The sequence below is a fragment of the Pimephales promelas genome, chromosome 2 (assembly GCF_988280905.1).
Source record: "Pimephales promelas chromosome 2, fPimPro1.hap1.1, whole genome shotgun sequence".
NCBI classification, from domain to species: domain Eukaryota; kingdom Metazoa; phylum Chordata; class Actinopteri; order Cypriniformes; family Leuciscidae; genus Pimephales; species Pimephales promelas.
The window spans coordinates 43,407,195-43,423,517 of record NC_142770.1 but is presented as its reverse complement, the minus strand read 5'-3'; the positions used below and the strand labels follow the sequence as shown (position 1 = coordinate 43,423,517).

Here is a 16,323-nt window from a genome sequence, read left to right as displayed (position 1 = left end):
CTAAATATATATACACACACACACACACACACACACATTTATACAATATAAATACTGTTTGTTTTCTTTCCCAAAACGCTCATTTCGTGTCTTAGTCAATCATTGTGTACTTAATTTATGAGTCATTAAATCATGTTTAATTTGGTCTTCTCTGTGCATGCTCTTTGAGGTGGTGACCATAGACCTGCATTATATGACTGACAGACAACAACAGTTTGACCTAAAAATATCAAAATTGAAAATACTGTGGAAACAAAACCACCTGCATCTTGGATGCCCTTGAGATAAGATAAAACATATCAAAAATTTATTTCAAAGTGAACAATCCCTTTAAATTACATCCTTATTATTCGTTCATAATTCTGCCTTCTGTGTTTGATATATCTGGTGCCCAATTCTGATGCCATTCAGGGCAATTTATTTTTGAATAGAGATGCAATATATTATTGATTTATTTGTATAACTGTAGTGCTGTATGTATGTATGTTGTCCCATGTTTCCAGAGGGTGGAGGACATGTTTTCTGTGCTTTGAAAGATGTTCTCCTATGCTGTGTACATAGTTTTGTGTTTGTTCTAATAAAGCTATTTCTTTGAATAAACAGTATGTGGCAAATGTTCCTTTCCTCAATAAATTCATGTCCTTGATGGTAATAATAATTTAGTCCATAGGATAACAATGACATGAATAAACAACATAATAGCATATCATATGAATATGAATATATGATTATTATTATTATAATTTTAGGTCGGCTGACCAATAGTAACAGATCTGCCAACCAATCACGAGTGATTTTCTTGTTTAAATGTAGTGAATTTCAACCAATACTGAGTGAGGAAATTCAAGCCATTCTCTGGCAAGGCGCGCGCAGTGCTGCTATTCATATGCTAATTAGGGCCATTCACACCTCCGCGAGCGCTGCATGCATACGTCATGGTTCGTTTCCGTCAATATGTGGCACAGTGGAACGCGACGTTCACAGTCTGTAAATTGTCGTTAACTGCCGAAAATTAGGGAGATTTCCGGCAGTTTACGGGGACGAAAATCCCACTTTTCATGCAGTGTCAGTGAGTGTTTTCCGCCCTTTTGACACAGGGTATCGGTCAATGAAATCGAATTGTAAGGATTAATTTCATACTTCTCCAATTAATGCTTGCTTGGCGAGTATAATATAATGTGTATTATAATTTGAGTTATAATACAATTATATTTTAGAATATAAATAAAATGATATTATTTCTGGTCTCTGAAGAGTCTCTGCTCTTTTGCATGTCAATATCTTTGAATATGAAAAGGCTTTCTGACTCAGGGTTGATAAGATGTATATTAGCTGTTTCTCTTTTCTGTTTGTTAGGTTTAAAATATATTTTCTTCTGATTTAGTCTTTTTAAATGGCTATTTTAACGTTTGATTATTCTTTTGAACTCTAAATTTTAGTTTTATCCATTTAGATAAGGGAATCTATATCGCTCCGCAGTACTTCCTCGAAGCCCGCGCGACACACCCCCGTCAGTTCCAAAAACCAATTCAGAGGTAATTTGACTTAATATCTAAGATCTGCAGTATTCACACGTACAATCAGAGATATCTTTACAAGTCCCTTTGAATGCCTCCTCTAGAACATAAATCAATGTATTACTATGGTAGGGACGAAAATGACCACCATGAAAGAAAACAGTTTATCAACTCAACGTCTCTTAAAATGGCTTCAGGTCAAACCCCGCGGTCTGAGAACCACGCACGTTTATCCAAAGTAATCATTAATTTAGAACAGTGAATATGGGCACACCCAAAACTAGGTTGATTAATCAGTGTTTGCTGATTCTAGTCGGAAATAACTTGCCCCGCCAATTCAAAGACCCCTTGAATGCCTCCTCTAGAAATTAAATCAATGTGTCACTTTAGTAGGGACGATTGACCACCAAGAAAGAGTATAGTTTATCAACTCAACATCTCTTAAAATGGCTTCAGGCCAAGCCCGTGGTCTTTAAACCACGCACGTTTATCCAAAGTGATCACTGACCTAAAACAGTGGATATGGACACACCCAAAACTAGGTTGATTAATCAGCGTTTGCTGATTCTAGTCGGAAATAACTTGTCCCCCCATTCAAGTACACTTAAAATGGTATCGGATATTAGCCGTCGCTAATCTGACGCGAAAGATGTGGAAATATACGAATCCAATAATCTAGGGAAAAAACAGTCTTTCAGAGTCATTCAGAATTAGTTCAAACGTAACCATTTACAAATGTGAAAAACAGCTCCCATTAAGTGGAGAGGTAAAGTCTATGTTTTCTAAAGCTTTGAATATGTTACCATGGCGCCTTTTATATACTTGTATTACTCCAGCATGTCACAATGTTTTAGAGTTTATCCTGCCATCGCTTTTACAGACTCGCCACATTTAACAGCTCCTGTAACCAAGCAAAGTCTTCTAATTTTCTGCAACCAGGTAGCATACCAAATACTTTAGAGATTTGTTTTTCTGAGAAATTTAAATAATTTAGTTATCTGTGTTAAATCTGATGCGAAAAATGTGGAATTATTTTGTTTGCCGAATATGAAAAGTATTTCTGTCTCAAATTCTTCTCATTCTGTTCATGAATTAATGAGCATCAGTGTTGCCAGATTGAAAATATCAAAGTATCGTACCAGAAGCTCAAAATTATCGTATTTGGAAGAAAATGATCGTACACACGTCAAAAGGGGGGGGGGGGTAAGGGGTATATAATATATTAGATTATAATCTAATATAGATTATAACAATATATATAATCTATATTATAATATCTATAATATTAAATATTATAGATAGAATATTATCTATAATATTCTATAATACTTCTCTGATGTTTTGTAATAGCTTCCTCTGTAAAATACTATATTATTTTTATAAAAGGAATTACGTAAAATTTTGTATAATATTGTATAATATTTTGTCCTAATACTACAAGATTCGTTTTTCCTAAGGGATGTCTCATTCACATTAGGTTATCAGCTCAATACAGAGTGAGAGTGCAGTCTGTGAGAATTCGGATTCTGTCAGCAAAACCCCTCGGCAATTTCGAGGTTACTACTGATCACCGTTTTACAAAAGGATTAATAGTTTGGAGTGAAGGTTACGTACAGTTGTTAAGTGACAAGGTTTTGTGGACTTACAATAACTTATATAAACTTAGTTGATTGAGTTAGGCTTATGTTACCAGTAGCTACCGCGATGTCTTACCTGGAGATTCAATAGTCTGGAAACGACACCTCCGGCCATTTGGTGGGTCATTGACCCAGTTTTTAATTAAATAAAGGCAATCATAACCTATTACAGTTCATTTTGCAATGTACCGTTGCCGGTCGGCAGCCGTCAATGACTCGCAATATGACATTTTTGTCATTCAAATACATACGCTGCTTTCCCCCACGCCGACCACGCCCCCCAACTATGACGCGTTGCCGAGATGACGGGAGCGGGGGAGACGCACACACACTGGCTGCGTTCCAAACCGCATACTCAATGAGTAGGTACTTAATTTCAATAAGTACTTACTCATCGAGCGCTAAAAGAGTAGGTACTTTATAGCCAAATCTCGTTGAGTATGAATGCGAACCGGACATCTGCCATGTTGACGTTATCATGTGACCTACTACGCGTTATCACAAGCGCAACACCTTCATGCAATAAAAAAAAAAATGAACGATACGTTTAATTAATCTACCTATAAATATCTTGATATTGATGAAACTTGCTCATTTTGTTGTGGTATTGTTGAAGAAACAGCTGCCTATTTATTTTGTGAATACATTTAGGGTTGATTTAAGTTGTTATATTTTAAACCCTACTGACCAACAGTGTTATTCTAACGATACTTTTTTTTTATTAAGAAACCCCAAAATCATCATCTCTTGATTATGTTGTTAATTTCTTTATTTTATACCCAAAAAGTTTCTCCTTTAAGTTTTCCTCTTTTTCTTCATGAATTTACCTCGTTTCATCCCTCAGATATAACAACAACTTTTTTTTATGTATTATGAAGAACTATAATGAAGATATTTAGCCTTTTTTATTGTTCTTATTTCCTGTGTATAAATATAATTTTATGTCATATTATGATGTACACAAACCAATGATCTTTATATTTTCTGTTTTGTCACTATGATTGTTACATAAACTATAGTATCTTTCCATGATCTTGCATATTAATAAGTTTAAATTATATGAGCGACAAGTGCTCTAACACTTCATAACATCAGTAACTTGACAGCACAACCTAGAACAGCGTTTGTAATGTCTGCACAAAGGAGACGGGCAGCTGCTTGAAGATCTCTTTTGGAGAAAACTGTTGATTTTATACTCCAAAAATGTAAGTATCACTGCTTAAAAATTAATATTACCTCAGAATGAATTTCATTGTTAGCCCACCCCAAAACTTAAACAAAATAATAATATTAAATGCTGACCAATACTTATATAACTTTTTATATACTAAAAATATAATTTAATAAAACAAGCAAAATGTAATTTGTTTTGTAATATGACAGTAATGCATGAATTCATTTATATTGCTAAATGCAGTGAAACATCTCAATTGTCAGTCAATCGATGAATTAATGCATAAATTAATTACATTTTATATACTGACAACAATAAGAAACATGAATAAATGAGTAAAAGAACAAATAAAAGTAAATAAAAGTAACCATCACAATAAACAAATGCATATACAAGTCAACACATGAAACAGCTTTATTCAAACTACAAGCATGTATTTACAGGCACTGAACCCCAAACCCTACTGCCGACTCAACACAGCGGTTCCTATTCTTTGATGACAGCATTCAGCATCATGAGCCTCTCTCCACTGGATAAACACACGCGTGTTCTTCTGTCCCTGTAACATACAGACAAGATTCACATTACGAGCTCAACACTGCACTTACATGTTGAGGTTGATGTGTTAACTCACTTTTAATCCAACTTAAATGTTCCTCAATATATCAACACCAATAAGGGACAAATTAAATATATATCATGTTTAGTTACTTTATATATGTTTTTATTCACAGCACATAATTTTTCTAATGTAAGCAGTGTTGACAACAGTGAATTATCCTACATAATAGCAGCACACACATGTATTTTTCATGTTGGGATGTGCTCACCTGCAATACTTATACAATATTTTCCTTCCTGATGTAAATAGACATTTTAAATAAGCGTTTTTAAGATGTATGGTTATGTAAATACACGTTGGAAACGTAACTTTACGGTTACTGGAGCTCCCCTGTTATCAATACATAATAAAACATGTGTTTACAGCAAAATCACAACTATACTATACTGTCTAACTCCTTTAGACGTTCAACAGTTAAAACGTTTACTCTATAGTAGTTTAACACATACGATTTAAACCGTATTTACTCACATTTGAAAACCCCCGCGTCGCTTATCTCCGCGATGTTGATATTGACGTATCCTCTCGCGTGGCCTCCTGGGATAGATGAGTATCATGAGTAGCCGTGGAAAAGCACTCAAAAATCTGGGCGGAAGCAGTAAGCCATCCGGGAACTTCTCGCCTACTCTTTTTATGAAAACTGATGTTTGGAACGTACTGCTTCCTTCACGTACTGTTTTCGCCTACTATATAGTAGGAAAGTAGGCATATTGGAACGCACTTAAGTCCAAATCTCGCGACAATTGCTACGTCACCCAGGTAATTCTCGCCTACTCTTTTGGATTCATTCATACTTTTTTGCTCGCCTACTCTTTTTCCCATACTAAATAGTAGGGAAGTATGCGGTTTGGAACGCAGCCACAGTCTCTCCCTCATACCGTGCTCTCTCTCGCCTTCATTTTCTCCTCACAAGCATGACGTAAATCAACAGCTAGATCAATGAGTATAGAAGCACCCCCGATCACAAAAATCTGAAATTATCGTACATTATGGGATTTTTTTCATTATTGATCGTACATCGTACAGAGGTCAAAATTATCGTACAAATACGATAATTATCGTACATCTGGCAACACTGATGAGCATTGTGAATCACATTATAACCACATTCAGCATAGACACACACACACGTTTAATTCAGTTCACACAGGATACATGGCCTTGAATACAACATCAACAGCCTTTACCTAAGTGTTCCAAAACACTTACAGTAAAGCAATCCTGTGTTTAAAGAATAAACTTACATTTAGCCTATGTGCACATATAGTAGCACAAACAACTATACAGTGTGTTCTGTGAGTGCGTTACATGGTGTGAAGCACAACCCCAAATTTGAAAATACAAACTATTGCATTATTGCTTTTTAATCCCATCTGCGTTACAGTGGAAGCTTTCAAATGCAATATAAAGTTTACCAAGATTAGTTTATGTTAATTATAGAATATTATTCAATGTGGCCTATGGCCCATGGAGGGCTAAGTCAAACAAAGGGTTAAGTGTTTTTGAATGCAGCATGTCCTTAGCATTAGCATTAGCCTCATTTCAGAAGCCGCATGCCTTTAGCATTAGCATTAGCATCATTGTTCAAGCAGCATGGCTTTAGAATTTATAGTCTCGTTTTGGAAGCAGCATGGGCAATACTAGCATTTATCTTAGCCTCGTTTTTTCTAAACAGCATGGAAAATACTAGCATTTAACCCTGTTAAATTGCGTCTTAGCCTGTAAATCATATCATTGTGTTTTTTCAAAGTTTGTTTTATCATAAACAATGCATCGTCTGCCTCATTTATAAAATCACGTGTTTTCTGATCGTTTACAAACTTAGATTTTTATTCCTGTTGTTTGTCGATTCTCTTCACGTTTGCTGGTTTGTTTCAACAAAGCCACTACAATAATGAAGACAAACATGCAAGTTTTGTTTTATAGCTCCTCAAGTAACGTTAAGTCTACCCGAAAATCATTTGAAAGATGTTATTTCAAATTTAGGTTTCTTTTCTTTTTGCCTAATCAAACAAGGATATCTTTAAAATCTATTAAACAAGGGTTTTACTCTTATCTGCGCGCCGCGGCTGTTTTCATGTCCTCGCGTTTTAGTTTCGGACTAAAACAAAGGGTTCCCTTTCGAAGGGAACTCAACAATACGTCGAATGACGCAATGGGGAACGCCTCAGGCGTGACAGGTGTCTGAAATCAAATATCAACTCACAGTAATCAGGTTGACCGGCGACAGCCCGTGCTTCATCAGCTTGAATGATGAGCGCGTCAATCTGGATGTATAAGAAGGGCGCCTTGAAACCGTGACAACATCTTTTCGTCTTCAGGGACTGTTTGTCTGTGTGATAGTATCAACGATTAAGCGCGCAGAGACGTGGAGAAACACTTTGCGCGAGTGTGCCGACTTGTGTCCAGATATTTGACACCGGAGGATTCACACGATCTGTGCGTGTTCTGCCTGAGAGAAGAGCATGCGCGGGAAGCTCTCGAGGGAGTTTTCTGCGCGAACGGAGAGTTTTCCTTTCAGAACTCTCTGCTCTCGTCTGACCCACTTCTCGAGGGAAGTGGGCGCGGCATCTGAACCCCGCGGTTCCGGTTCCCGCTCGGGCTGAGGCTCAGTGGCGGTTGAGCTCGTGGAGCTTTCAGATGGAGCTGGCAGATTATCGGGAGAGGGGCGTTAACCTCGCGGATGATCTACCAGCTGACGAGGGTGAGTTACAGTTAATGTTGAACATCCAAGAAGAGAGAAAATGAGAGCTCTCTCTCTCTTTGGTGAATCTGTAACTGTTCTCTTTGGGCAGGGCAGGAGTTGGCTGTAATATATATATATATATATATATATAGAAAATGATGTCAGTTTGGTTGAGACCGAACCATTTCAGCCCTCCTGCCCAGTGTACGCTGAGCTGGTTGACATTATGGGGCGCGCCACAGACAGATTGCTGTTGCAGTGGAGGCGCATCTGGGAGGAACCCGCTCATGGTATTTTGGATGGCTGGTTCCTCCCCACCCATAAGCCACCAGCCCGGATGAGCCTTCCATTCCTTTCCGATCTCCACGCTGGGATCGAGAGGGTATGGAAGAATCCGTTCTCCTCACGTCTCTATCTGCATCAGCGGGCTAGTCTCGCTGCTGTGGAGGGAGCCGTGGAGCACGGATAAGTGTCGATGCCGCCAGTGGAAGAGACGTTGGTTAACTATCTCGTCTCTGGTTGGTCCTCTTCACTAAGAGCTCTGACCCTGTCATCCAAGCTGCTCAAGACATCTTCATGCTTGAATGACAGAGCGTACACGGCAGCAGGTCAGGCAGGTGCGGTTCTGCACGCCCTTGTGGTCCTCAGGCCTACCAGGCCGATCTGCTGCAGGACTCCGGGCCACCAAGCAATCTGCTGTTCTGTCGGTGCTATGGTGGCCACGGAGAGACATCTGTGGGAGCTCCCACATACTGTGGTTGTCGGGTTACAGGCCTCACCAGGCCTTCCTGGTTATGAGCTCCCACTGATTGTGGTCGCCAGGTTACAGGCCTCACCAGGCCTTCCTGGTTATGAGCTCCCACATGCTGTGGTCGCTGGGTTACAGGCTTCACCAGGCCTTCCTGGTTATGAGCTCCCACATACTGTGGTCGCCAGGTTAAAGGCCTCACCAGGCCTTCCTGGTTATGAGCTCCCACACATTGTGGTCGCCAGGTTACAGGCCTCACCAGGCCTTCCTGGTTATGAGCTCCCATATACTGTGGTCGCCAGGTTACAAGCCTCACCAGGTCTTCCTGGTTATGAGCTCCCACATACTGTGGTCGCCAGGTTACAGGCCTCACCAGGCCTTCCTGGTTATGAGCTCCCACATACTGTGGTCGCCAGGTTACAGGCCTCACCAGGCCTTCCTGGTTATGAGCTCCCACATACTGTGGTCGCCAGGTTACAGGCCTCACTAGGCCTTCCTGGTTATGAGCTCCCACACATTGTGGTTGCTATGTTACAGGCCTCAAAGAGGCCTTCCTGGTTATAGTTCCCATATACTGTGGTTGCCGGGTTACAGGCCTCACCAGTCCTTCCTGGTTATGAGCTCCCACTTATTGTGGTCGCCAGGTTACAGGCCTCGCCAGGCCTTCCTGGTTATGAGCTCCCACATGCTGTGGTCGCTGGGTTACAGGCTTCATCAGGCCTTCCTGGTTATGAGCTCCCACATACTGTGGTCACCAGGATACGAGCTCTCACATACTGTGGTCGCCAGGTTAAAGGCCTCACCAGGCCTTCCTGGTTATGAGCTCCCACACATTGTGGTCGCCAGGTTACAGGCCTCACCAGGCCTTCCTGGTTATGAGCTCCCACACATTGTGGTTGCTAGGTTACAGGCCTCAAAGGGGCCTTCCTGGTTATGAGTTCCCACATACTGTGGTAGTCTGTTTACAGGCCTCACCCAGCCTTCCTGAATGTGGGCTCCCACATGATGCGGTAGCCAGACTACAGGCTCACCACCTTCCCTGAGCACTTTGCGGTCACCAGGCTTCAGGCTTCATTGGCCTTCCTGGTTGTGAGTTGTCACATGTCAGGTTGCAGGCTTCACCAGGCCTTCCTGAATGTGAAACCCCCACTTTTCGTGGTCGCTAAGTTGTAGTGGTGAGTCTTCACATGTCAGGCTGCAGGCCTCAGCGGCCTTCCTGAATGTGAGCTCCCCATGCATTGGGACTATCGGGTGTTAGGCCTTGTCAGGCCTTCCTGATTATGGGTTCCCACTTGTTGTGGCTGCCAGGTCACAGGCCTCAAATTCGGCCTTCCTGAATTCAGAGTGAAGTACACTAACCCCTACTTCACCTATTATTGTGGTAAATCACATGACGGGATGTCTTGTGTACTTTCTAAAATCCATTTCGTATGGTAAGGGTCACACGCGGTATGCTTCGGTCCCTTCTTATGTGGCTCAGACCCCGGTCTTCCCTTGGGTCCCACTTTAAGAGGCGTCCTGTCACTTAAGTAGGCTACAGGGACGCCCTTCTCTGGCTAACTTCTGGAAGAAGTAGCTTCCACTGGGTGGAGTAAGCTCCCACAGGTTGTGGTCACCAGGCTGGGTCTCACTGACCTTCCTGAGTACGAGCTCCCACCCAATGTGGTCGCCAGATTACAGGCCTTACCAGGCCTTCCTGGTCATGAGCTCCCACACACTCTGGTCGCCAGGTTACAGGCCTCAACAGGCCTTCCTGGTTATGAGCTCCCACATATTGTGGTTGCTGGGTTACAGGCCTCACCAGGCCTTCCTGAATTCAGAGTGAAGTACACAAACCCATACTTCACCTATTATTGTGGTAAGTCACCCGACGAGATGTCTTGTGCACTTTTTAAAATCCATTTCTTATGGTGAGGGTCACGCGCAGTATGCTTCGGTCCCTTCTTATGTGGCTCAGACCCCGGTCTTTCCTCGGGTCCCACTTTAAGAGTTCTTAAGAGCTAACTTCTGGAAGTAGCTCCCACTTGGTGTGGTTTTCAGGTACACCAGGCTGGGTCTCACTGACCTTCCTGAGTAAGAGCTCCCACCGGATGTGGTCGCCAGGTTACAGGCCTCACTAGGCATTCCTGGTTATGAGCTCCCACATACTGTGGTCGCCAGGTTACGAGCTCCCGCATACTGCGGTCGCCAGGTTACAGGCCTTACCAGGCCTTCCTGGCCATGAGCTCCCACACACTGTGGACGCCAGGTTACAGGCCTCAACAGGCCTTCCTGAATTCAGAGTGAAGTACACAAACCCATACTTCACCTATTATTGTGGTAAGTCACCCGACGAGATGTCTTGTGCGGTTTTTAAAATCCATTTCATATGGTGAGGGTCACACGCGGTATGCTTCGGTCCCTTCTTAAGTGGTTCAGACTCCGGTTCTTCACTTTGGGTCCCACTGTAGATGTGTCTTTGTCGCAATACATTACGACAGGCACTTCCCTTGTTCAGGCTATCTCCCACAACTGGTGGTTTTAGGTCTGATTAGACCTTTTTCGAGGTAGCCCCACATTGTGGGTCTGTCAGGTTTCTAGCCTCTGGCTTTCCTGAAGGATGAGCTTCCACATGCTGTGGTCGTTGGGTTTCAGGCCGCACAATGTATGGCCTTCCTGACATGAGCCCTCATGTTTCAGAGCTCCCCACACAGGGGGTCATCAGGTCTTAGGTCTCATTGACCCTCCCGATTTTGATCCCTCTCTTACTTCCTCAGTGCTCAAAAGTGAGCACTGGGTGGAAACTCGTGGATTGAGTGTACGATTCCCGTTGTTTTGAGGTTGAGTCACACTCTCCGGGGGATCCCGTCTCTGTGATCCGAAACTCGATGGTTTCTGCCAGCTTCGCAGGCCTTCAGTTTTTGGATGCCTTTCCTAGGCAATTTCCAGAGGCTCTGTCTTGGACGGACAGGCTATGGCCAGACTGTGTGTCTTAGTACAGATCACCAGGCCAGCCTGGGGGCATTTCAGGAGGAGTGTTCTCCTGAATAGTGACTGGCTGGGGGTCCCTTTGGCCCCCTAGCCACACTCCCTAGAAGGGACCCCTTCTATTTTGAAGTTGTGGTCCTAAAGCCTTTGAGCTGGCCCCGATTTACCCACGTTATTACGTTCTGGTTTTTCTTGGTTCATTAGCTTGGGCTATGACCGGTAGGGAGTGCTGTCACTGACAGCCCGATGTAACATAGGGTGAGTGGTTTCAGTGTTCCTTGGAATTACTGGTTCTGACAGTTGTCACTGCCTTTTCGGCATGCACTCCCCTCAGCATGGTGGAGTGGGTATTTCGTTCCCCATTGTGTCATTCGACGTATTGTTGAGTTCCGAAAGGGAACGTCTCAGGTTCCGACTGTAACCTATGTTCCCTGAGAACAGGGAACGAGACAATACGTCTCGTTGCCATGCCTCGGGGCCTGCCTGCAACAGTCCCTTCAGACGATAGGATGTTGTCATGGTTTCAAGGCGCCCTTCTTATACATCCAGATTGACGCGCTCATCATTCAAGCTGATGATGCACGGGCTGTCGCCGGTCAACCTGATTACTGTGAGTTGATATTTGATTTCAGACACCTGTCACGCCTGAGGCGTTCCCCATTGCGTCATTCGACGTATTGTCTCGTTCCCTGTTCTCAGGGAACATAGGTTACAGTCGGAACCTGAGACGTTTTCTTGCTTAAGTTTTATTTCTCCCTGGCCCTGAATATGTGAATTTATTTATTTCATTGCATGTCACAATTGTTACAATTTGCTGAAAAAAGAAATTGACCTTGTAATGCATAAATCATTTAGTTAGTTCACAATTTCATAGAGAATAAAAATAAATAAATATAAAGCCAACAGCCAATAGATAGAGAATTGAAACACATATCATATAAGTAACAAATAATCTGTATAAAAATGATAAACAACATAAAAGTACACAGCCAGAGTATCAGAAGGTAAATATCAGTTAAATTAATTATAAAGTTAAATTAGATAAATATTGCATACATTCTGATGCTAATTTAGCATTTAATCCAGAAATACAGTTTATAATGTAACCCAAGTTTAAAAACATTGAAAAGACGTTTGTTCTTCATAAATTTCGATTTATGAAAACAATATAAATGTACGTTTGAGGCAAAGTGTCCATTAATAAAACATTGTATATCATTCCCCAGAGAAGAGCATGTGAACAGCTGTAGAATAAAAGCTGCATTTCTCATCTAGAGTCGGGATACATTTCTCAATAATCTTGTTACAGGGGTAATAGTGCTGAAGAACTTTAAATGATATTTCTTTTACTTTGTTTGTAATTATAAATGTATGTGGGTTACTCCATGCTCTATTCCCATTAATATTTCCAGTCAAGGGGACCATTTGTACCTGGAGGCAGGGATAGATTTCACACATAAAAGCTTTTTATTACTTTGTTGTTGATTTTTCTGTCTAGAAAAGATAGACTATTTATTGAAACACTGCTGGAGAAAAATACACTAATTTGATCAAATCTGTCCATCTCTAAGTAGGGTGATGATCCCATGGGGTTTAGCTCTGGATACAATATCAAACTCTTTTCTTGCAGGATGGAAATTAACTTCATCATAAGTAATTTGATTTTAGTTATTTAATAACTGGGATACCAGTTGAATATCATGTTTAAAGCAGTTTTTCCAAAGATAAAGTTTGGATCAATGTTCCAGAAACTGTTTGGATTTTCCACAAATCTTTTAATCCAGTTGATTTTTAATATTTTATTGAAAGTGAAGTCAATGACCGATAAACCCGCCTCCTCAATTTTATTAGTCAAGATGTTTTTCCTGATTTTATGAGGCTTCTTCCTCCATATAAAGTTATATAATAGTTTGTCTAGATTGGCACATTGTAACTTATGAATTTTTGAAATTATTTTGTAATTGTAACAGAGTTCGTTGTTATAGGAAAGAGGAGGCGGGAACCAGCGAACATTCAACACTTTTAATAAGAAAATAAAACATCTACAAAAACGAAAGTGTAAGCCAGCAGCCCCTCGCGGACGACAGAAACAGAAGTTCAGGCCTGTTCCTCTCTCAATCTCCCTTTATGCTTCCGCTCCTCCGTGAGAGATGCGAGAGATACTGTGTGTCGCTCATTATCAATCACACCACCGGCCTCACGCCGTCCTCTCACCTCGTCCTGCTTGCCACAGCAATATAATCGGGCCATATTTGCTATGTCATGTGTGGGCCACTTTAGGTTCACTCATAGGCGTCCCCACCAGATTTCCTCATGAGTCATTCTGTACCACCACTGTTTTATTTTCTAAAAAAGCTTAATTGAGCCATTCTGCGGCTGCGCTGGTGACACACTTCTCTGTTCATAACACTGCAACAACTGTAATCGTTTGGTGATCGTTGTTTAGGTAAACCACGTAACGCTTTTTCACGTTAGGACTTATATATAAAGCCCATGAGAACTGTGAGGAGTCGACGGCCGCTCCGCTGCCCTGCTGAAAATGTGAAGCAGAAACACTTAATGTCAGATAACGGCCATAATAATTGGACTTTGGGTTTGATTTATTTACTGTTTTCAGTGGTTATGAGGAGCATAAGAGAGAAAATTGGTAATCATTGTTTAGGTACATTAAACCACATCACATCATATTGTAAACATGGACGGCTACTCAAAGCTGAATAGTGGGTCATATATGTCTAATGCTCTAATTTCTTCTCCATAAAACGAGTCGGACATCATCACATTTTTGTACATATTTTTATATATTTGCATTAGTAAGCATCGTCATCGTCAATAAATCATTGCGTTATTTGTGTATGACCTGCACGAAAGAGAAAAATAAATGAATGTGTCTGTGTCCCCAGCACATTTCAGACCACACTGACGCCCATGGGTTCACATTCAGATTCACAGTGATTACTGTCCCTCATCTTTGGCAAAACTGGCCCAGATTTGTTTTAAGATACCTGGGTCACATTTGCTGCAATATGTGCATATGTGGACCATATTTGGTTTACACCCAGATTAGTCATTGTCGATTGTGCCACATTTTTGCCATAGGTGGCCCACATTTGATTTGTGATATTTGGGCCATATTCATTATTTATCATATGGGCCACTTTAGGCCCACATTCAGATTACACATTGCCATGAGTGCCGCATCTTTGCCTAAAAAGGTCCATATGTGATTAAAAAAAATATAAATCAATAACAATAAACATATGTGTATAAAATGTTAGAGAGAGAGATACTGTAAATGTTTAAAAGTTACATGTAATCTCTATATCTTTTGAAACATTTATGTGCTATACTTGACAATCACCTTCATGATTAGAAATATTTGAATAATTCTGGATGAGTTTAGTCTAAACATTATTATATTTGCAGGCCTGATAGTGAAGATTTCTGCTGACACTCATCTGAGCTTCTTCCTCTGTTCCACCTTTAATTACAACTAAACCATCATTTGGCTGAATAATAAACCAACATTAATCATTCAATATCACATGTTTCTAATACGCATGCTAACACACACGCTGCTTTATTTAATAGTGAAGTCTGAGTCTCTTCCACCTGTATGAAACACATTTACACATGTATTTCTCCTCATAGACAGCAGTGAGACTCTTCTGTGGATCACCTGATGGTTTCTGCTCCTCTCATCTCCGTTTCACAGATTTAAACCTTGATGGAAATCCACAGACGTTTTATGATCAATCTTCATCTACACTGTAAAGTGGAAAAAAGAGAAAACAATCAGTGTTCAGAGGAACAAAGTGCTGTTTTTCTTTAGTAAAAGTAAGTTAAATTGAATTCCTGTAATCAGATTAATGACTGACTTTACATGATCTTGGATAGAGATATTTGTGTTTTTAAATATAATAGATGTAAAGCCTGAATCATGTTCATATGTGTGTGTGTGTGTGTCTGTGTCTGTGTGTGTCGGTGTGACTCCTATTGAGTCTCTGTAAAGGAGAAACTAATGAGTGTACGGCGTATGGAATAAACCACAGCGAGCAAATACTAATGTTATTTTGAGTTAAACACAAACCTTTAGTTAAAGCCGTTTGTCCTCTAGTTTAAACATGTTTGTGGGCTCTTAGTAAATAACTGAGAGTAAAGTAAGTGTAGAGTAGTGTGACGTGTTGCTTGTCACAGTAAAAACACACTAGAGACAGAGACATTGCTCATGTGAGCTGGACGCTGTGAGCTGAAGCTGGAACTGCACTGATTTTAGCAGGAGTGCAGCGTTTCCTACTATCTGACCAAGTCTGTTTCACACTCAAATGATTCACTTCTACTGACACAGTTCATAAAGCAGGTGTTGATGTATAAAGCTGTGACAGTGAGCTTTTCTTCTCTTTCCTCCTTTGTGTTCAACATTTCAATAACTTCATTTTGTTCTCACACAAACCCTTTGTTGCAACAAATCTTAATGATAATTTCCTTTCACGAATGTTTGAAAGGTTTGTTCACATATCAGAGGTAAATGAAGATGTCTTTAATATCTCAGTGATGTTTCCTCACCTCAGGACACAGTTTGTGTCTCGTAGTTCGTCTCTGAGCCGCTGCTTTGAGTCTCCGATCTCATTGTCTCTCAGCTCAAGCTCTTTTAAAAACTGCAGAGCTTTTGAGTTCGTCAAAGACTGAGTTAAAGAAGAAACATCTGTAATACCACAGCACTGTAGACTAGAGAGACACAAACAAAAGAAGAGAGATTATCTTACAAACAAATCATGAATGTGAAGAATTTTACACAAATATAATGTGAATTTAGACTCACTGTCAGATATTGAGAATAAACTGTTTTAGTTTAATAAACCCATAAAGTGCACTGCTATAACCAATGAAACATAAGCCCTGCTGTCTTCAAATAAATAAACTTCAGTCACACTGTAATTGCTGTACAGTATAATGACACTAACTATAGTTT

The 16,323-nt window shown here is 40.8% G+C and overlaps 2 protein-coding genes and 1 long non-coding RNA gene across 3 annotated transcripts in view; 1 reads left to right on the top strand and 2 right to left on the bottom strand.

Annotated features, from left to right (window-relative positions):
* Window positions 1–16,323, top strand: part of LOC120461325 (uncharacterized) — a 274,723-nt gene that overhangs the window by 27,270 nt on the left and 231,130 nt on the right. The window lies entirely within an intron of this gene.
* Window positions 4,719–5,812, bottom strand: LOC120470798 (uncharacterized). Its single transcript, XR_005620632.2, has 2 exons — window positions 5,422–5,812; window positions 4,719–4,887 (listed from the first exon to the last, which is right to left on the bottom strand). It is a non-coding gene; the product is annotated as an uncharacterized LOC120470798 (long non-coding RNA).
* The window catches only part of LOC120480097 (ribonuclease inhibitor-like), a 54,298-nt gene continuing 52,737 nt past the window's right edge, over window positions 14,763–16,323 (bottom strand). Inside the window, exons 4-5 of the mRNA XM_089135446.1 lie at window positions 15,918–16,079; window positions 14,763–15,119 (exon numbers count right to left, since the gene is read on the bottom strand). Of these exons, the coding sequence (XP_088991572.1) occupies window positions 15,104–15,119; window positions 15,918–16,079 (178 nt within the window). The 3' untranslated portion in view covers window positions 14,763–15,103. The remainder of the gene's footprint in view (window positions 15,120–15,917; window positions 16,080–16,323) is intronic.